The sequence below is a fragment of the Oncorhynchus tshawytscha genome, linkage group LG26, assembly GCF_018296145.1.
Source record: "Oncorhynchus tshawytscha isolate Ot180627B linkage group LG26, Otsh_v2.0, whole genome shotgun sequence".
NCBI classification, from domain to species: domain Eukaryota; kingdom Metazoa; phylum Chordata; class Actinopteri; order Salmoniformes; family Salmonidae; genus Oncorhynchus; species Oncorhynchus tshawytscha.
Genome location: NC_056454.1, coordinates 5,811,959 through 5,831,381, shown reverse-complemented (window position 1 = coordinate 5,831,381; position 19,423 = coordinate 5,811,959). Strand labels below are relative to the sequence as shown.

The 19,423-nt window shown below is 39.8% G+C and overlaps 1 protein-coding gene across 5 annotated transcripts in view; it reads right to left on the bottom strand.

The window, feature by feature from the left end:
* The window catches only part of LOC112225088 (obscurin-like protein 1), a 71,460-nt gene that overhangs the window by 35,948 nt on the left and 16,089 nt on the right, over positions 1 to 19,423 (bottom strand). For 4 of the 5 annotated variants that reach the window (XR_006080028.1, XM_024388713.2, XM_024388715.2 and 1 more), the window contains 14 exons: positions 16,983 to 17,258; positions 15,668 to 15,943; positions 14,773 to 15,048; positions 14,182 to 14,457; positions 13,238 to 13,522; positions 12,378 to 12,653; positions 11,854 to 12,126; positions 11,415 to 11,690; positions 10,937 to 11,212; positions 10,426 to 10,701; positions 4,707 to 4,982; positions 4,318 to 4,587; positions 3,946 to 4,212; positions 399 to 671 (listed from right to left, as the gene is read on the bottom strand). Coding sequence is in view for 4 of the 5 variants with exons in the window: in XM_024388713.2 (XP_024244481.1) it covers positions 399 to 671; positions 3,946 to 4,212; positions 4,318 to 4,587; positions 4,707 to 4,982; positions 10,426 to 10,701; positions 10,937 to 11,212; positions 11,415 to 11,690; positions 11,854 to 12,126; positions 12,378 to 12,653; positions 13,238 to 13,522; positions 14,182 to 14,457; positions 14,773 to 15,048; positions 15,668 to 15,943; positions 16,983 to 17,258 (3,852 nt within the window). In the remaining variant the exon portion in view is untranslated. The remainder of the gene's footprint in view (positions 1 to 398; positions 672 to 3,945; positions 4,213 to 4,317; positions 4,588 to 4,706; positions 4,983 to 10,425; positions 10,702 to 10,936; positions 11,213 to 11,414; positions 11,691 to 11,853; positions 12,127 to 12,377; positions 12,654 to 13,237; positions 13,523 to 14,181; positions 14,458 to 14,772; positions 15,049 to 15,667; positions 15,944 to 16,982; positions 17,259 to 19,423) is intronic. The other variant, XM_024388716.2, reaches the window with a different exon arrangement.

Below are 19,423 nucleotides of genomic sequence, written 5' to 3'. Positions count from 1 at the left end.
AGTCATGGGGCTACTTATCAATTTAAAGGTGCTCTGTTTGTTGTATGATATTTATATTTTGGTTAGCTTAGAGAAACCTGAAATAGGTTAGCATTACTTTCTTATCTCATCATCATTTAAATAAGACATCCATTGTTTTCAACCTCCAAGAATGAGAATAAGGAAGATGCTGCTGTTTGAAGGGTGACATTCCAGGAAAAACAAGCAACTTTACTAGCTTCAAATGCCATTCTAAAATTATGTTTTTATCCCGTGGGATTTTTTTTCTTTACTACTACAAATATATCGTTGACATTTAGGTCTATTTGTAGGTGGAATTGTTGCATATAGCACATTTAAAACTGGACCAGAATATCTTGAGTACCAAGCTAGCACAATGTTTACCAACGGTGTCTCACCTTGAACCTGGAGGTTTGCTTCAGACACCAGCCCTTCTGCCTCGGCAGTCACCGTGGCGCAGTCTGAGACCTGGCAGTTGTAAATGCACAGCATGTGGCACAGTCCATTACTTGAAATGACAAACCTCTCATTTGGAGCTATAGGCCGGCTGTTCAGGCTCCACACTAGCTGTGTGTCCTCTGGCGAAACCACACACTTAAATGTAGCATCTTCCCCCTCCAGTACAGTGATATTGTGTAGCTCTGCGATAATCTCAACAGTAGGTGGAGGCACTAAGGGATAGAACATGAAAATGACACACAGGGTTGATTTGCAATGAATATCATTGAGACATTGTATCATTCTTTCAAATCCTAACATGAGATCCATGCGCTTAACTCACACAACTTCTGCATAAATCCTGCGTAAATCATGCAATGAGAGGTCAATGGGCGGTATGAAAACAGTACACAACTTAATTTGTTGCAAAGCCTTGCTCGGAAATGTGTTTACTCTCAAAGGATTTGTCCCATTGAGAGTTAAAGGTCCAATGCAGCTTTTTTTTTATTATCTCAGTATAAAATAATTTCTGGGTAACAATTAAGTAGTTTACTGTGATTGTTTACAATTAAAAAGGTTAAAAATAAACAAAAATAGCTTCTTAGCAAATGACAATTTCTCAAGGAAGAATTTTGCTAGGACTGTCTGAGAGTAAGTAGTCTGAGTGGGGAGGGGAAAACTGAAAATTAGCTGTTATTGGCAGAGAAGTTTGGAACGCACTTTCTTTTTGGTCTATGACCTAATTTACTGTATTTTAATTATCTGTATTGTCTAGATGTTGAATGTTTGAAGTCTTGTTGGACGCCAGGAAGATTAGTTAGCGTGATGGCGTTAGCTAATGGGGACCCTAATAAAAAAAATGTAAAATTACAAAACTATCACCATCGAAGGCCAAAACTACATCCCACAAAAACATTTCAGGCTGTCACGACTTCCGCCGAAGTTGGCTCCCCTGCCTGTTCGGGCGGTGCTCGGCAGTCGTCGTCACCGTCCTACTAGCCACTACCGATCCCTTTTTCGTTTGTCTGTTGGTTTTGTCTTATTAGTTTCACCTGTGTGTATTTTAGTTTAATTAGCCTCCTTATATTTAGTAGGTTGTCCCGCCCTTGTTTTGTGCGGGATTGTTTTTGTATTCCTGTTATTTGGTGGTGTTCATGAGTTTTATTCTCCGGACTATTCTGGTCCTGCTTTGGATTATTCACCCTGTGTGTTGGGTTGACCGTTGTTTTGTGTGCCGGAGAATAAACTGTCTAATAATTGAAACCTGCTCTCTGCGCCTGATTCCACCCACCTTAGTAACTCGTGACACAGGCAGCTTTTTTAAACAGCTCTTATACTAAAGGGGCATTGTCAAAAGTTTCACAATTTCACAGTATTATTCCAACCTCATGGTGTGGAAATATATATATACACAGTACCAGTCAAAAGTTTAGACACACCTACTATTTCAAAGGTTTTTCTTTATTTTTACTATTTTTAGAATAATAGACATCAACACTATGAAATAACACATATGGAATTATGTAGTAACCAAAAAAGGGTTAAACAAATCAAATTATATTTTATATTTGAGATTCTTCAGAGTAGCTTTGATGACAGCGTTGCACACTATTGGCATTCTCTCAACCAAATTGATGAGGTAGTCACCTGTAATGCATTTCAATTTACAGGTGTGTCTTGTTAAAAGTTAATTTGACTAATTTCTTTCCTTCTTAATGCGTTTGAGCCAATCAGTTGTGTTGTGACAAGGTAGGGGTGGTATACAGAAGATAGCCCTATTTGGTAAGATACAAAGTCCTTATAATGGCAAGAACAGCTCAAATAAGCATAAAAAAATGACAGTCCATCATAACTTGAAGACATGGTCAGTCAATCCAGAAAATGTCAAGAACTTTCTTGACAAAGTTTCTTCAAGTGCAGTCGCAAAAACCATGAAGCGCTAGGATGAAACTGGCTCTCATGAGGACCACCACAGGAAAGGAAGACCCAGTTACCTTTGCTGCAGAGGACAAGTTCATTAGAGTTGCCAGCCTCAGAAATTGCACCTAAATAAATGCTTCACAGAGTTCAAGTAACAGACACGTCTCAAAATCAACTGTTCAGAGGAGACTGCGTGAAACAGGCCTTCGTGGTCAATTGCTGCAAAGAAACAACTACTAAAGTACACCAATAAGAAGAAGAGACTTGCTTGGGCCAAAAAACACGAGAAATTTCCAATGGAAATCTGTCCTTTGGTCTGATGAGTCCAGATTTGAGATTTTTGGTTCCAACCGCTGTGTCTTTGTGAGACGCAGAGTAGGTGAACAGATGATTTCCGCATGTGGGGTTCCCATCATGGAGGAGGAGGAGATGTGATTTTGTGGGGGTGCTTGGTTGGTGAGACTGTCTATGATTAATTTAGAATTCAAGGCACACTTAACCAGCATGGCTACCACAGCAATCTGCAGCGATTCGCCATCCCATCTGGTTTGCATTTAGTGGGACTATCATTTGTTTTACAACAGGACAATGACCCAACACACCTCCAGGCTGTTTAAGGGCTATTTGACCAAGAAAGAGAGTGATGGAGTGTTGCATCAGTTGACCTGGCCTCCACAATCACCCGACCTCAACCCAATTGAGATGGGTTGGAGTAGGACTGCAGAGTGAAAGTAAAGCAGCCAACAAGTGCTCAGCATACTGTATGTGGGAACTCCTTCAAGACTGTTGGAAAAGCATTCCAGGTGAATCTGGTTGAGAGAACGCCAAGAGTCTGCAAAGCTGTCATCAAGGCAAAGGCTGGCTAATTTGAAGAATCTCAAATATAAAATATATTTTGATTTGTTTAACCCTTATTTGGTTACTTCATGATTCCATATGTGTTATTTCATAGTTTCCATGTCTTCACTATAATTATAAAATGTTGGAAATAGTATAAATAAAGAAAATGAATGAGTAGTCGTCCAAACTTTTGACTGGTACTGTGTATAAAACATAGGAAAATCACGCTTTTTAACTTCACTGAGCCTTTTACATAATGTGAGTCATGCTGGCTTCACATGCTCGTTGGATATAGGAAACTGGAAAGCAGTTAGTCTGACATGATTGTATTCAAGTGCTTTTGGAGTATAAGCATGCTAAAATTGCTTATAATAAAGTTAGCTAGCTTGCTTAACATTGACAATATGTTCAGACTAGCTATATTATACATATTGATGAGGTTGTAATTGTCAAAAACTGATTTGTTCTAATCTTTTGGTTGAATAGGTAAAAAAAAAAAAAGGTCAGTGGTGAAATGTCAGGTAACAACATTTTCTCAGTTTCCCACTTGTAATTCCAACTTGGAGGGTCATTCAAGTGAAATTCCCACTGGGAACTAGGAGCATCTGATAATTCCGATAGCAAATGAGCATGGCATTAGACATGCGCTGACATTAAAAACAAAGTTTGATTTATATGATTATCACCCAATAATGTTAATTTAGTTATTTAAAATATTAGCATAACCGTAACTGCCCATATCCTTACTTTCTACGCCGACAGTGGCAAAAGTCTTATCGTCTGTGGATTCACAGGCATATTCCCCAGCATTGTCTAGCATTAGCTGGTGGATAGTGATGCTTCGCTCCCGACCCTGTGCCCTTATCGTATGTCGACGGCTGGGCTTAATCTCCTGGCCATCTTTGAGCCACTGAACATCTCCTTTAGGTTTGTTGACCTCACACCTCAGGGTAAGGGTACTGTCCTTCAGGGCTACGATATTCTGCAGAGGTCTGGAGAATTTCACTTTCATTTCTAGCAAAACAAGTTTAATAATCAGTTTTCCAGTTATGGCAGCATAAATACTGTGTTTAACTATGTTAAACCTTATTCTTAGGCATTTTGTCCAAAAAATCTTACCTTTGACCTGGACAATGAAATACATTTCATCCGTGTTGATGTTACAGACAAACCCTCCACTATCTGATAGTTTCAGGGGGTTGATGGTGAGGGTGTGCATTTTACCCGCACTGGAGATGTGAATATTATCCCCATTCAATAGTTCACCATCTTTAAGCCATCGCACATAGACTTGCTCCCGGTTTACCATGGCACACAGTGTCACACTTTCATTTTCGTAGCCTGAGATGGTGGTTCTGGCTTGTTTGTTCACAAACTTGACTGGGGGCTCTGAGGAGTACAACATAATTTGAACATGGCATCTTGTGACTTTTATGTTTATGTCATGTCAATAACATAGGTATGTTTTTGTAATTTATTACATGCATTGAAAATGTAAACACTTTTACCTTGGACCTCAACTATGGTTACCATTTTGTCATTGATGGCATCCAATATGTACTCTCCAGAGTCCGAGGGCTGAAGTCCTGACAAAACAAGTTTCCTGGTGGCACCGTCACTGTCTATGTGAGTGCGAGCGTCTGAACTCAGTAACTTTCCATTCCAAAGCCACTGGACAGTGGCATTCGGACAAGATATCTCGCACTCCAAGATGAGTTTGTCACCTGCGACCAGGCTATGATGTTCTGGGTTACCCGAGTTGCCAATGATGGTCACAGGGGGTTCTAAGGAGAAAAACAACAGTCTTATTTTATCACCAGTTTAATTAAATTGAAATCTCCCAATTTTTCTACTTCATATTCATCATCTCCAGCACCACCCCAACATCAACACGTGAAAATGACTGCACTCTAAGTTTTGTAATAAAAAGATAGAGACCACATGAAACAAAAGTGTTTCTGGATGATGTAGGAAGCACTTGTCTTCTGGTCAGCATCAAGTGATTTTAACCTGTTCAGAATAAAGGTTCAAACCTGTTTGGCTATGCCTGGATAAGATAATTTCCTAAAGAGTGCCATGAACAATACTTAGCTCTGATCTGATCTTCACATTTCAGGTTAATTTATTCATGAGATGTAGTCACTTTTCACCACTTTACTAGCAAATAGTACAAATATGATCAATTATGAAAATGTGATGATTTCATATGCTATGAACAGCCTTTTCATGAAAAAAAGGCTGTATAGGGTCTTAAATATTTTCTAAATCATGTAAGTACACTGCATTACCAAACGTATGTGGACACCTGCTCTTTCGAACATCTCATTTCAAAATCATGGGCATTACTATGGAGTTGGTCCCCCCTGCTATAACAGCCTCCACTCTTTTGGGAAGGCTTTCCACTAGACGTTGGAACATTGCTGCAGGGATTTGTTTCCATTCAGACACAAGAGCATAAGTGAGGGCAGGTACTGATATTGGGCGATTAGGCCTGGCTCTCAGTTGGCGTTCCAATTCATCCCAAAGGTGTCCGATGGGGATGAGGTCAGGGCTCTGTGCAGGCCAATCAATTTCTTCCACACCGATCTCGACAAACTATTTCTGTATGGACTTCACTTTGTGCACAGGGCCTTCCCCAAACTGTTGCCACAAATTGGAAGCACAGAATCATCTAGAATGTATTTGTATGCTGTAGCATTAAGATTTCCCTTCACCGGAACTAAGAGGCCTAGCCTGAACCATGAAAAAGAGCCCCAGACCATTATTGCTCCTCCACCAAACTTTACAGTTAGCACTATGCATGGGGGCAGGTAACGTTCTCCTGGCATCCACCACATCCAGATTCGTCCAGATGATGAAACGTGATTCATCACTGCAGAGAACGTGTTTCCACTGCTCCAGAATCCAATGGTGGTGAGCTTTACACCACTCCAGCCGACGCTTGGCATTGCGTATGGTAATCTTAGGCTTGTGTGCAGCTGCTCGGCCATGGAAACCCATTTCATGATGCTCCCGACTATAAAAACAAAGAGAGTCGCACACTCCATATTTATAACCTCCCAGTAATTTATTGGGTAAAAAAACACCAATGTTTCGGCATCCTTGTGCCTTCTTCAGGGTATTGTCATGAATGCTTGAATCAGGTTATGTAGCCAAACAGTGCAATTAGTGCAACCAATGACAATAGGTAAGGGGTGTGTCATAATTGCTACATTGATCAGAATTAATTGAGCTAAATTGTTAAAAGACAATAACCTACAGCATATTGAATATATTATGCCATTGTTATCATTAGCATTAGCATAACATTAGCATGAATGATTTAATTTCACTTATTAAATATTTCCAATTTCATTCAAAAATTCTTACATGTAATCTTTTGGTTCAACCATAATGCATAATAAGCATCATCAACAGGGTGAACATACGGGTGTTCTCTGATGAGCTGTAGAAAGAATACATTCATTTACCAGACCTAATGACAGAAAATACAATTGGTCATACAAAGGGCCAGAGATCAAAGTCAATATTCAGACCACTGGGGGTCAATGTTTTTAAATATGATATCAAGTAGGCCTCCCTCTGTAGAGGTAGGATCTCAATGTTATTGTGTATTTGAGGAGGAGTTGGGATGGTTAGCTTCAACAAAGTGAGCTGCTACTGGATAGTCACCTGATTGAGCTGCGGTGTTCAGCTATGCGTTGTTTAATTGTCTTTTTGTTTCTACTACGTAGGCATTCCCATGTGTACAGGTGATGAGATAGATTTCTCCCTTTGTCTTGCATGAGATGATGCCCATAACAGGGATTTTTCGGCCCGTATGTGGGTGTCTGGAGAAGGATGTCTTTGTAGTGCTATTGCACTGTGTGCATGAGCAATATTTGTAGTTCCCATTTGTAATGGGGGTCAGTGGCTGAGTGTCAGTGAATGAATGTCTGAGTGGCCAGGTCAGATCTAACCAATCTATCCCCAATATTGCGACCATGGTTATAGACCACCAGTGGGGGCTCCTTGAAGAGGTATGCATTTTTTTTGTCTGATTGCAGAATATGCAGTGCTTTTTCAGGATTGCTTTCATTTTCTCCAAACACTTGATGTACTTAGTTTCAAAACACTGTTGTGTTGTTTTTCTTCTTTGGTTTAATTTTGAGCCAATTCCTCTCTTGGTTTTTGAGATATTTTCATCATTGCAGCATTAAGAGGTTTGTCTTCATAGCCTCTCATTTTTAATGTATCTTTCATGTTCTTATTATTACTGTAAAAATCTGACTGGTGGCCACAGATTCTTTTAACCTATATGGTAGATGGCTATATGGTAGATCATTCTTGAGGGAAAGGGGATGCATACAATCCGCACGTAGCAGGGTATTGCGGTCTGTGGGCTTTGTGTATGAATCTGTATGTAATGCATCATTATCTTTGATGATCAATAAGTCCAGTTAATTTATTTTTATCTCATCAATCTGCATGGTGAATTTGAGATATTCAGAGCTCCGGAGTTTGGAATTCATTTAGTTCCTGCTGACTTCCTTCCCAGAGCACAAAGACGTCATCTATGTATCTCTTCCATAGGATGATTTTAGAAAGTAGGTGGTGTGTCTCTCTTTTGTAAATGAGTGCTTCCTCAAATTGTCCAACATACAGGTTCACATAGTTGGGGACAAAAGGGGAGTTCATGGCTACACCACGAATTTGAAGGAACAAGTCTGACTCAAAGATGAACAGTTCTTGTGCTGAAGTTCCTTCCAGAGGAAGTTTGGAACTCGGTAGTGAGTGCTCCAACCAAGGACAGGCGATTCTTAGGTGCCACACACTTCAGCACTCGGCGGTACCATTCCGTTGTGCTCCTAGATGTTTACACTTCACAATAACTGTACTTACAGTTGACCAGGGCAGAAATTTGATGAACTGACTTGTTGGAAAGGTGGCATCCTATAACGGTGCGACGTTGAAAGTCACTTCAGTGAGGCCATTCTACTGCCAACATTTGTTCATGGAGATTGCATGGCTGTGTGCTCGAAATAACCAAATCCACTCATTTGAAGGGGTTTCCACATGTTTTTGTATATACCGTACATACATACATACATACACACATTTGAAGTTGGAGGTTTACAGGCACATAGGTTGGAGTCATTAAAACTTGTTTTTCAACAACTCCACAAATGTCTTGTTAACAGACTATAGTTTTGGCAAGTCGGTTAGGACTTACAAAGTTATCTACTTTGTGCATGACACAAGTAATTTTTCCAACAATTGTTTACAGACAGATTATATCACTTATAATTCCCCGTATCACAATTCTAATGGGTCAGAAGTTTAGATACACTAAGTTGACCGTGCCTTAAAACAGCTTGGAAAATTCCAGAAAATGATGTCATGGCTTTAGAAACTTCTGATAGGCTAATTGACGTAATTTGAGTCAATTGGAGGTGTACCTGTGGATGTATTTCAAGGCCAAGTCTGGTTCACCCTTGGGAGCAATTTCCAAACTCCTGAAGGTACCGGGTTCATCTGTACAAACAATAGTACGCAAGTATAAACACCATGGGACAAGGCAGCCTTCATAACGCTCAGGAAGGAGATGCGTTCTGTCTCGTAGAGATGAACGTACTTTGGTGCGAAAAGTGCAAATCAATCCCAGAACAACAGTAAAGGACATTGTGAATATGCTGGAGGAAACAAGTACAAAAGTATCTATTTCCACAGGAAAACAAGTCCTACATAAACATAACCTGAATGGCCTCTCAGCAAGGAATAAGTCACTGCCACAAAACTGCCACAAAGAAGCCAGACTACGGTTTGCAACTGCACATGGGGACAAAGATCGTACTTTTTGGAGAAATGTCCTCTGGTCTGATGAAACAATAATAAAGCTGTTTGGCCATAATGACCATCATTAAGGTTGGAGGAAAAGGGGAAGGGTTGCAAGCTTGAAGAACCCCATCCCAACCGTGACGCACGCAGGTGGCAGCATCATGTTGTGGGGGTGCTTTGCTGCAGGAGGGACTGATGCACTTCCCAAAATAGATGGCATCATGAGGCAGGACAATTATGTGGATGTATTGAAGCAACATCTCAAGACATCAGTCATGAAGTTAAAGCTTAGTCGCAAATGGGTCTTCCAAATGGACAATGACGCCAAGCATACTTCCAAAGTTGTGGCAAAATGGACAACAAATGCAAGGTATTGGAGTGGCCATAACAAAGCACTGACCTCAATCCAATCGAACATTTGTTGGCAGAACTGAAAAAGCGTGTGCGTGCAAGGAAGCCTACACACCTGACTCAGTTACACCAGCTCTGTCAGGAGGAATGGGTCAAACTTCACCCAACTTATTGTGGGAAGCTTGTGGAAGGCTACCCAAAACGTTAGACCCAAGTTAACCAAGTTAAGGCAATGCTACCAAATGCTAATTGAGTGTATGTAAACTTCTGACCCACTGGGAATGTGATGAAATAAATAAAAGCTGAAATAAATAAATCTCTCTACTTTCATTCTGACATTTCACATTCTTAAAATAAAGTAGTGATCCTAGCTGACCTAAGACAGGGAATCTTTACTTGGATTAAGTGTCAGGACTTGTGAAAAACTGAGTTTAAATGCATTTGGCTAGGGTGTATGTAAACCTCTGACTTCAACTGTATATGGGGGATTGGAAATGATGCAGACAATTACATTGATCGAAGCTACAATCTATCTGTAATATTAAAGCTGGTCTACCCCCTAAATTAAAAAATGTATTAAATAATAAATAAACGGGGCTCTCAGACAAAACCGTCTGGAAGTTAATAGGCTTTACAGGGACTGATTCATTAAGCAAATTGCCTTGATAAAACAATTCAAATAAACAGATCAGGGACTTTACTCTTTTAACCCATTATGAGCAGGCAAAGGTTAGTAAAGTCCCCCTTGCTTTCTCAAAGTTAGTAAAAAATCATGAATCACACCAGATGATGGCGGTAACACTTGTCTTCCTCTATCTTTTTCACTACAAAACATAGAAATGTGCTGTTTTCACATATGTTGATGTTGGAGTGGTGCTGGAGATGATGAATATGAAGTTGACATGTGTATTTATTTCTCTGTTAACTAACACAAACATGCAATGCTTCATGAAGCCTTCATAAACCTTTCGTAAGGACCATATAGACACTTCAGGATTTTTTTAGAATGTGACGTTACATAAACAAGATAGCATGAACCTACGAAACAAGAATTTGTACCTTTCACGGTGATACAGAACACCATCTTATCATCCCCGGCATCACAGGTGTACTCTCCAGAGTCCTCGATCTCAGCATTTAAAACCACCAGTGAACGGAAAACACCCTGCTCCTCACTACAGTAGCGCTCATTGTCATCTATTTTTTTGTTGTCTTTGTACCAGACGACCATGCAGTTGGCTCTTGAAAGCTCACACCCTAAGACAATGTCATCTGATGCGAAGAACTGCTTTTGAGTATTCACATCGTTTTTGCTCAGGATCTTTACAGGTGTCTCTGAGAATGAAAACAGTGAGAAAGCAAGTGAAGGGTACTTTAATCGGAACCTGAATTGAGTAACATAAAGTGAAAGGTACTCTATTGGGCAGCTGTATGGATTAACATATAGTGAAACGTATTCTAATGGGCATCTGTATAAGAGTAACATGAACAGTGACAAAGCAAGTGAAAGGTACTGTAACAGGCAGTTGTATGAACTAACATGAATATGTGATTCAATTTATATATCTACCTTTGATCTTGACCTGGAAGTCCATCACATCATCCTTGGCGTCACAGACATATTGCCCAGCGTCCTCCAATGTCATGGAGTGGATGGTTAATTGCCGCATGACGCCATCCTCAATAACGGTGACATTGCTGCTCTCTTCCATTTCCTCCCCATTCTTCTTCCAGCTTACAGTGGCATTTGATCTGGACACCTCACAGTCAAGAACCAAAGAATCTCCAACAAACATCTCGACCCGACTTGCCATCTTTCTTGGGCGTACGAAACGGACAGGAGGATCTGTGCATAAAAAATAATCACTTAAAAATTAAGCATCTCTTCAGCAGTAAAGGGGTTTATTCTTGTGACATATGATTCACTCTGCACCAGCAACAGATCACTAAGGTACCATTAATAAGTCAACACTCATAAGTAATCTGTCTGTTTCTACTTTGGATATCAAGTGCCCTTGAAAAAAGTATATGATAGTAGACATCTGCACCTGCAATGTTGACAAAGAACGTCATGTTGTCATCAGCCGTATCGCACACATATTCGGCTGAATCTTTGACTGTGGTCTCAGGTATAATGAGTCTCCTGTAGACCCCATCCACCTCTAAGATGAGGTTGTCATTTTCCTCCACCTCAAGCCCGTCCCTATACCAGCGCACCACAGCATTGGGCCTTGAGATCTCACAGCTCAACACCATCCTCTCAGATGTTTGCTGGCAGAGCTCCATTTGCGACTGACTTGGAGATATAATTTGTACTGGAGGCTCTAGAAAAAGACAGCACCGACAATGCATCAAGACATGCAGTATGACCAAAACACTTATTGTTTGAGTAAATAGTGATCTCGTGACAGAGAAAGCCAGTTACTACAGCAAGCATTGTGAACCTGCATGAAAACAAGATGTTATGCTCTTGATTGCTCTCCTTACCTGTTATGCTGAGATTAAAGAATATTGAATCATCAGCCGTGTCACAGACATATTCGCCAGAGTCTTCGACTCCACTACAAAGAATCTTCAGTCGCCTGTAAGGGCCCTCAATCTTAAGTTTAATGTTTTCGCTTTCTTGCAACTTTTGCCCATCCTTGAACCAGTTTACGACACCATTTAGACGTGAGAGTTCACAGCTGAGAATGATCTCCTCCGGCACATGCCGATCAAGGTGGACATCTTCTTTAGGGTATACAATCATCACTGGTGGCTCTGTAGATGACACAGAGTTACGTGAGTGAGAACATCACAGCAAGCATGACATCTCAGTATCACAAGTCATAGCATAGTCTTCAAAGCGCAATTCACAATTGCCAAATGCTTGTTTTACAGTTAGTCACATAGCTTATGAATGCAGTATGCCACTAGATTATGAATCATTCACAAAAATGATATTCTGTAGGCTTGATTTGATGTTGTACTTCATTCATAGTAAGAATGAAATGTCCTTGCTAAGTCATTACCTCGTATGTTAACCTTGAACATTAAAGCTCTGTCTCCGGCACGACATGTGTATGTCCCAGAGTCTGACAGCTGAGCTGACTGGATGGTCAGCATCCTAACAGTGCAATCTGCTTGTACAGCAATGTTGTCACTAGACTGCGTTTCAACCCCATCTTTGTACCACTGGACAATGGCGTCAACCCTGGAAACCTCACAGGACATAACAAGACGATCTTGTTCCACAACACTTTTGAAGAGGTCTTCCTCAGGTATATCAACAAACGTCACCGGAGGTGCTGCAGAAAGCAATGCAAATGGTTCAGTGGAGTGAAATAACAAGAGAAGTCTTATTAGATGTAAAAGGCCTGCTTTGTGCAGGTTGAACATGCATTGACTTCAAGCACTGACGATGATGCATTGACTTCAAGCATTGCCGAGGATTGCCTGGATAGTTCTAGAGAAGTCTGCGTCCACTGTTGAAGCAAAGATAAACGGTTAATAAAAGCTGTGCAAGGATGAACTGTAGTGCAATTAAGTCATTGGGAAAATGACAGATCACGGTACATGCTTTTTTTCTCCTCCGATGGCCTCTTCAGGTGTTTAGCCTTTAATGAAAAGTATCAAAATATCTTATGAATGGCAACAAGAGATGACAAAAGGGAAAAAACTATTATGATGACCATAGCTCAGTGTAAGAACACAAATGGCTCCTACGTTATGTGTTTCTAAGGGTAGATGCATAAGTAGCTCCTAAAAGCAAAACTCAATGAACATGTCCAATGTCCAAAGATTGCGTGCTCTGAAAAGGAATTTTTTATCTGCAACATGAAGTTATTAGTCACGCCGAACTTGACATTAACGGAAAAGCTTTACATGTCACCTTTCACATCCACATAGAATTCGCTGATATCATCTGCTGTTTTACAACTGTACACCCCAGAGCTTGAAAATGTGGCTGATTGGATAACCAGGGTCCTCATGGTGCCCTCTGATTGGATGTGTATTCCATATTGTGGGAGGAGCTTTATTCCATCCTTGTACCAACAGATCTGTCCACTGGGGTCTGAGAGCTCACATTGCAGTACAATAGGACAGCCTGCTTCAATGGACGTGTTCCTCTCAACCTCTGGGGCAGCTGAGAACCTCACTGGTGGAGCTATAGGTGCTTTAATTAATTTAAAGAAATATATTCAATGGAGGTATCATTCTAACATTAACATGTACATACAAAAGCAATTGGATTAAGTAAATCTGAAGATGTATGATATTATGTGGCTACCGTCCTGCCTACTTGTTAGATAATAAAAAGAGGGCACAATTGATTAATAGTTGTGTCTAGAGTCACCAGAGTTGAAGTTATTGCTTTAACAAATTTATATTTTGTAAATATCACGAGATGATTTGAAGGAGATAGTGGTACTTCACTCATCACAGGAGGTTAGACACTTGAATGCTGAAGCTATTAGATACACTGCTTTGAGTATAGCTTTCCAATTTGTACCTGAAAAGGTATTGCTTTTCCGAGAGTATTTAGTGGTAAATCTCACAGATCCTTTGAATTAAATGAATTCATTTAATTCCATGCAATCAAAATCAGCATTTCTCTTAATCGAATCTGCTACTAGAAATACTATCAAGGATCCACTTTTCTACTGTGTATATCACTTAACTACCTCTTCCAAACGATGCTTAGGTCTACTAACAACTGATGGAATTTAAATGAAGATTTGATGTTCAATACAAACCGAAAGCTTGCACACATTACAAAGCATTAATCAACATATTAGTTAGTGATTTTGACCAAACTCAAAATTCTTAGATCACCTGCAACATCCACCTTGAATGCTATGCAGTCATCTAAAGCCTCACAGCTGTACACCCCAGAGTGACTGAGCTCTGCTGATTGGAGGATCACAGCCCTCAAAGCGCCCTCTGATTGGATGTCGACTCCATTCTCTGGGAGGAGCTTTGTTCCATCCTTGTACCAGAACACCTGGGCAGTTGGATCTGAGAGCTCACATTGTAGAACAATGGGGCAGCCTGCTTCAATGAACTTGTTCCTCACAACTTCTGGAAGTGCTGAAAACCTCACGGGAAGAGCTATGGGGTTTTCAAAGCATTTAGGAAAAATATTTAACAAAACACTAAATGCACCTGTTTCAAAGTGCTGATTCTTGTTCTATGTTATATTAAAAAGTTATGGGTACCTTTAAAACCTACTGTAGATCCCCGTTTTTCAGGCATACACTCATTATTACAAAGATATATATATATATATACTGTATCACAACTATTAGTTTACAATACAAAAACGTAATGAAATGGATATTACTATTGGTTCTTTGTAAGTCATATAGAACATGTGCTACACCCCTAAAAAGCTGTTAAAAAGGGATGCATAAAGAGGAAAATCACCTTGAACATCCACCTTGAATGTCATTGCATCGTCAGCAAGACTACAGCAGTAGAGCCCAGAGTCAGAGAGCTCCGCAGAGTGAATTACTAGTCTCTTCACATTGGCTTCACTTTGGATATCGAGGCCAGTTTTGGGAAATAGTTTCATTTCATCTTTAGACCAGCAGACCTGGGCTAGAGGATCTGAGAGCTCACACTGCAGTACAATGGGAGTCCCAATTTCTACCGACTTGTTCCTCTCCATTGGTGAAAGTGGCATGATCTTCTGTGATGGAGCTAAAGGGTATGAATATGTGTGGGGAGAAAATGGTATGGCTTTGAAGTTGTGTTGCAAGACAATTGTATTAAGTCTTGTGCACACCGGTTGCGTCAAACTGTATGTGTTCTGGTGGAAGTCCATTTATTTCAATGGAAGGCAATCCGCAACTGCTCTGACTCATCTGCCGGACTAGGTTGCGGTGCATAGCTCTGTGTGTCGCACACAGAGGATTTTACCAACTTGCTTTGCGGTGTGGTATCAGACACGTAAGTAGATAAACCATCGAAAAAGTTGCTAATGTGTAGCGTGATTCTTCTTGTTATGTTGTGGCGCATGGACTGAGAAGACTACGTAAAATGTACTGTACGGCAATGTAATAATGCAACCTGTGTGCACGTGACGTTAGGCTACTTCATTGATTAAAAAACACATATTGATCTAGCGATGCTAAAGTTCAAGTAGTTGTGGAAGGAAAGTAGTAGTTAATGTCCTCCCAGACCATCAAATATAAGAACACATTAGATACTGTAAGAGTTAAGGAAAATATTGCAATAAATGAACAGTGGCTACACCAATGAGAATATAAGCATAAGCTCCTATTATGTGTTGTGTAGCTACAAAATAGATGCAAATCACCTTTGATCTCCACTTTAAATGTGATGGTATCACCTGCTGTTGAGCACTCATATGTTCCACCATGTGATATTTCAGCTGATTGGATGAGTAGTGTCCTTTTGATGCCATCGGACTGGATTTCCATTCCACTTTGAGATAGGAGCTTTGTTCCATCCTTGTACCAGTACACCTGGGCAGTTGGATCTGAGAGCTCACATTGCAGTATAATGGGGCAGCCATCTTCAATGAACTTGTTCCTTTCAGCTTCTGGAAGTGCTGAGAACCTCACAGGTGGAGCTATGGGTGTCAATGTTTATAAAGGGGATCACAATGTTAATTTTCTTACATGTTTTTAAATTATTCAAAGATTTTCAAGATATGCAATACATGTATTTCATTATGAGGGAAGAAACTGCAAGCACAGCAAACTGATTAAGGCCTGGCTCAAATGACAGAAAAACATTAAAACGAGATGCCAGACACAGTTAACAAAGATAAGACACAAAGCAGGAACAAACAAGAACCGAAGAGCAGAGAGTGCAAGAGTCAAGGATTGTGCAATCTCAAAGCCACTAAAGGTTTACAGAGAATAACATGAAGGACAAGAGACAGGCAAGTGAGGCAACAAATGACAAAGAGGTGTCTTCATAAGAATGAAGGAGGATAAAAGGAATTTGTTAAACAAAAGATAAAGGTAATTGTTTAAATAAAAGATGAGTCAAGATGTGGTAAGTAGGCAGCAGGGCATAATTCACATGCGTATCAATGGATACTTACAGAATGGTTTGGCATTTGCAATATCCCCCATACAACCAATTGTAAGTTATGTACCAGTACACTAATCTCAATAGCCAAATAGGTATGAACAAATTCTCCTCAAATGTTGTCCATTGAGTCGTCACTACCTTATTTTTATCTGCATATTCTGTCACCATATTACTTGAACATATTGTCATCTTAGTAATGGTTGTGTCTTCATGTGATTGTTTAGCCTTCATAGAAGACTATCCACTAATTGTGTGGCTGAAATAAGTACCCCATCATCAAGGCTATCTGTAACATGATTAAGTTTGGCTTCGGCCAGTTAGGGCAGTATACAGACTAGAGATCTGTGCACTTAACTTTCACGTTAATTATTAATTGTGAGTTATGCGTGCAGATCTCAGGTGTGAGTATCTACTGTATAAGATCAACAAACAATGGAAACGGACAAGTAATATCTTTTCTGTTAGATACTCTGCCAAGCAACACCAAACACCACCAGCCATCAGTTAGTTACCACTGCAGAACATGATTGGTTGATTTTTAATTAATTTATAGATAGTTTTGACATCACCTTTTACTTCCACAGTGAATTGGAGGCCATCCTCCATTGTCTCGCAACGGTACACTCCAGAGTGAGACAGCTCGGCTGATTGGATAACTAGAGTTCTCATAGTTCCATCTGATTGTATGTCTACTCCACTTTGGGTTAGGAGCTTTGTTCCATCCTTGTACCAGTACACCTTGATGGTAGGATCTGAGAGCTCACATTGCAGTACAATGGGGTAGCCTGATTTTATGCACTTTTTCTTGTCAGCTTCAGAAATTGCTGAAAACTTCGGAGGTGGAGCTACAGGGTTTGATATGAAGAAAATGTGGGTTACTGAACATGTAATGTAGGCTTATCATCTGAAATCATCTGCAACATTCTCTACTGAATATTCATTGACTTGTTTCATATATCGAGAAATCTGAAGGAAAAACTGAAATGTGTGATATAACGCCTACAAAACACTGTCACAAGCATGACAGACCTAATACCTGCTGTAACATTAAACCAACAATTATATCTGATTTAAATCAGGGTTGGGCTCAATTCAGAATTATTTTAACGATCAAGTTGACCCTGAGGCCTTCAAAACTAAGCCAAACAAATGAAATTGTTGGTGGAAAAAGAATTGGTTATCCCAAGCACTAAGGTTCAAAGAGTATTTGAACACTGTTTCCAGAGAAAAGTTATATATCCTTTGGCATCTGGAAGTGGGACCTGTCAGATTCAATAAAATGACTGAGTATGACTGAGTGGAATTTATTTTAATTACAGCAGAGAGGAAAAGAGTAAAAGAGAGAGGGTTTAATCCACCCAAAATCTGTCGGGGGGGGTAGTGAAGGGAATGGGGGGTGACCACTGAAACTGCATTGAATGTATCCACAATGATTAACAAAAATGCAGTCAATGATCCTCAATGATCCAGATGTTATGGGATGCCATTAAAGGTGTTATTAAAACCAGTGCAACTGCATTCACATCTGTGCTGAATAAATCACAATTAAAGAAAATTTCAGAATTGGAGAAGTTATGAACACTTTTTCAGACCAGGTAGCGACTACTCTTATCAAAGTCAAGACAGAACTAAATCTACTGGTAACACAAACAGCAGAATTTTCCATCCATCGAATTAGACGCAACCATTAATTCCAATTAGCGGATATTGCAAGTATTGAATCTGAATCAGGTGAATTACTATCAGAAAAAAAGTATATATATAATTTTAAAATCCTGAACCAATACTTGCACTTGACTCCCCCATCCCACCCCCTTCTAGATCTGACTTTGCTGATTGCTATTTTATTGAGGAAAAGTGTACTTACAATGCCTGTGATACATGGTTGTCTACAGTAGCTATCTTAAGATGAATGCACTAACTGTAAGTCACTCTGTATAAGAGCGTCTGCTAAATGACTAAAATGTTAAATGTAAATGTAGAACCAAAATTCATCAACCAAAGATTATCCCGCGTCTATATTGTACACCTCGTATATTGTACACCTCGTATTGTAAATACATCGATTGAGTAATTCAAAAATATATATAAGAACTCCTCTTCTTTCAACTGAGGAAGCTGGCTTGCTGGGAGCCCTCATCTCTCTTCATGAACTCAAAAGGGCATTGGGTAACATGAATACAGGCAAATCACCTGGTTGTGCTGGTATTCCTCCTGAGGTCTATTTAACATGTTGGAACCAGTTAGGTCCACTATTAATTGAAATTATTAACACAGCACAAATGTTTGTTTTTATAGAGAGAAAACATTTGGACCAAAGCAGGTTTGTTAAAAAAATATTATCCTCAGATAACCTCCGTTGCTTATTACATATCTTACATGCTTCATCAGAAATGAAAGCTCCTTGGGCAGTTCTATCTCTCAATGCAGAAAATTATTTTGATAGACTAAAATGTCATATCTTCGGTTGGTTTTGGAACATAGGGGAATTGGCTCCAATTTCATTCAAATATTTAAAATACTATATGCCAATCCCTCAGCCCTAATCATAACAGGCAATAAATGCTCTGTTCCGTTCAGAATAACTAGAAGTTGTAGGCAAGGTGATCCCATCCCACCTCTGCTATTTTTATTGCTTATGGAACCCCTGGCCAAGGCAATTCGACAACTGAAAAGAATTACAACATCATCTCTCAATTCCACGGATCACATCATCTCATTATATGCCGGCAATGTATCTCAATCCCTCCCAAAAGCTCTGAAGACCATAGACAAATTCAGTTCGATGTCAAGTTTTAAAATAAATCTAACGAAATCTGCCTGACTGCCTCTCGAGACCCCGATGGAGGACTCTAATTATGGAATCCCAATCGTTTCCCAATTTAGATATTTGAGAATAGATATATGTCCTCCCTTCAATAAAACCACTGGCAGAACTTTAACAGAACGCTCAAATCAATTAAATTCATCCTCAGTAGATCGACTAATATCTATTGTCAAATATACTACA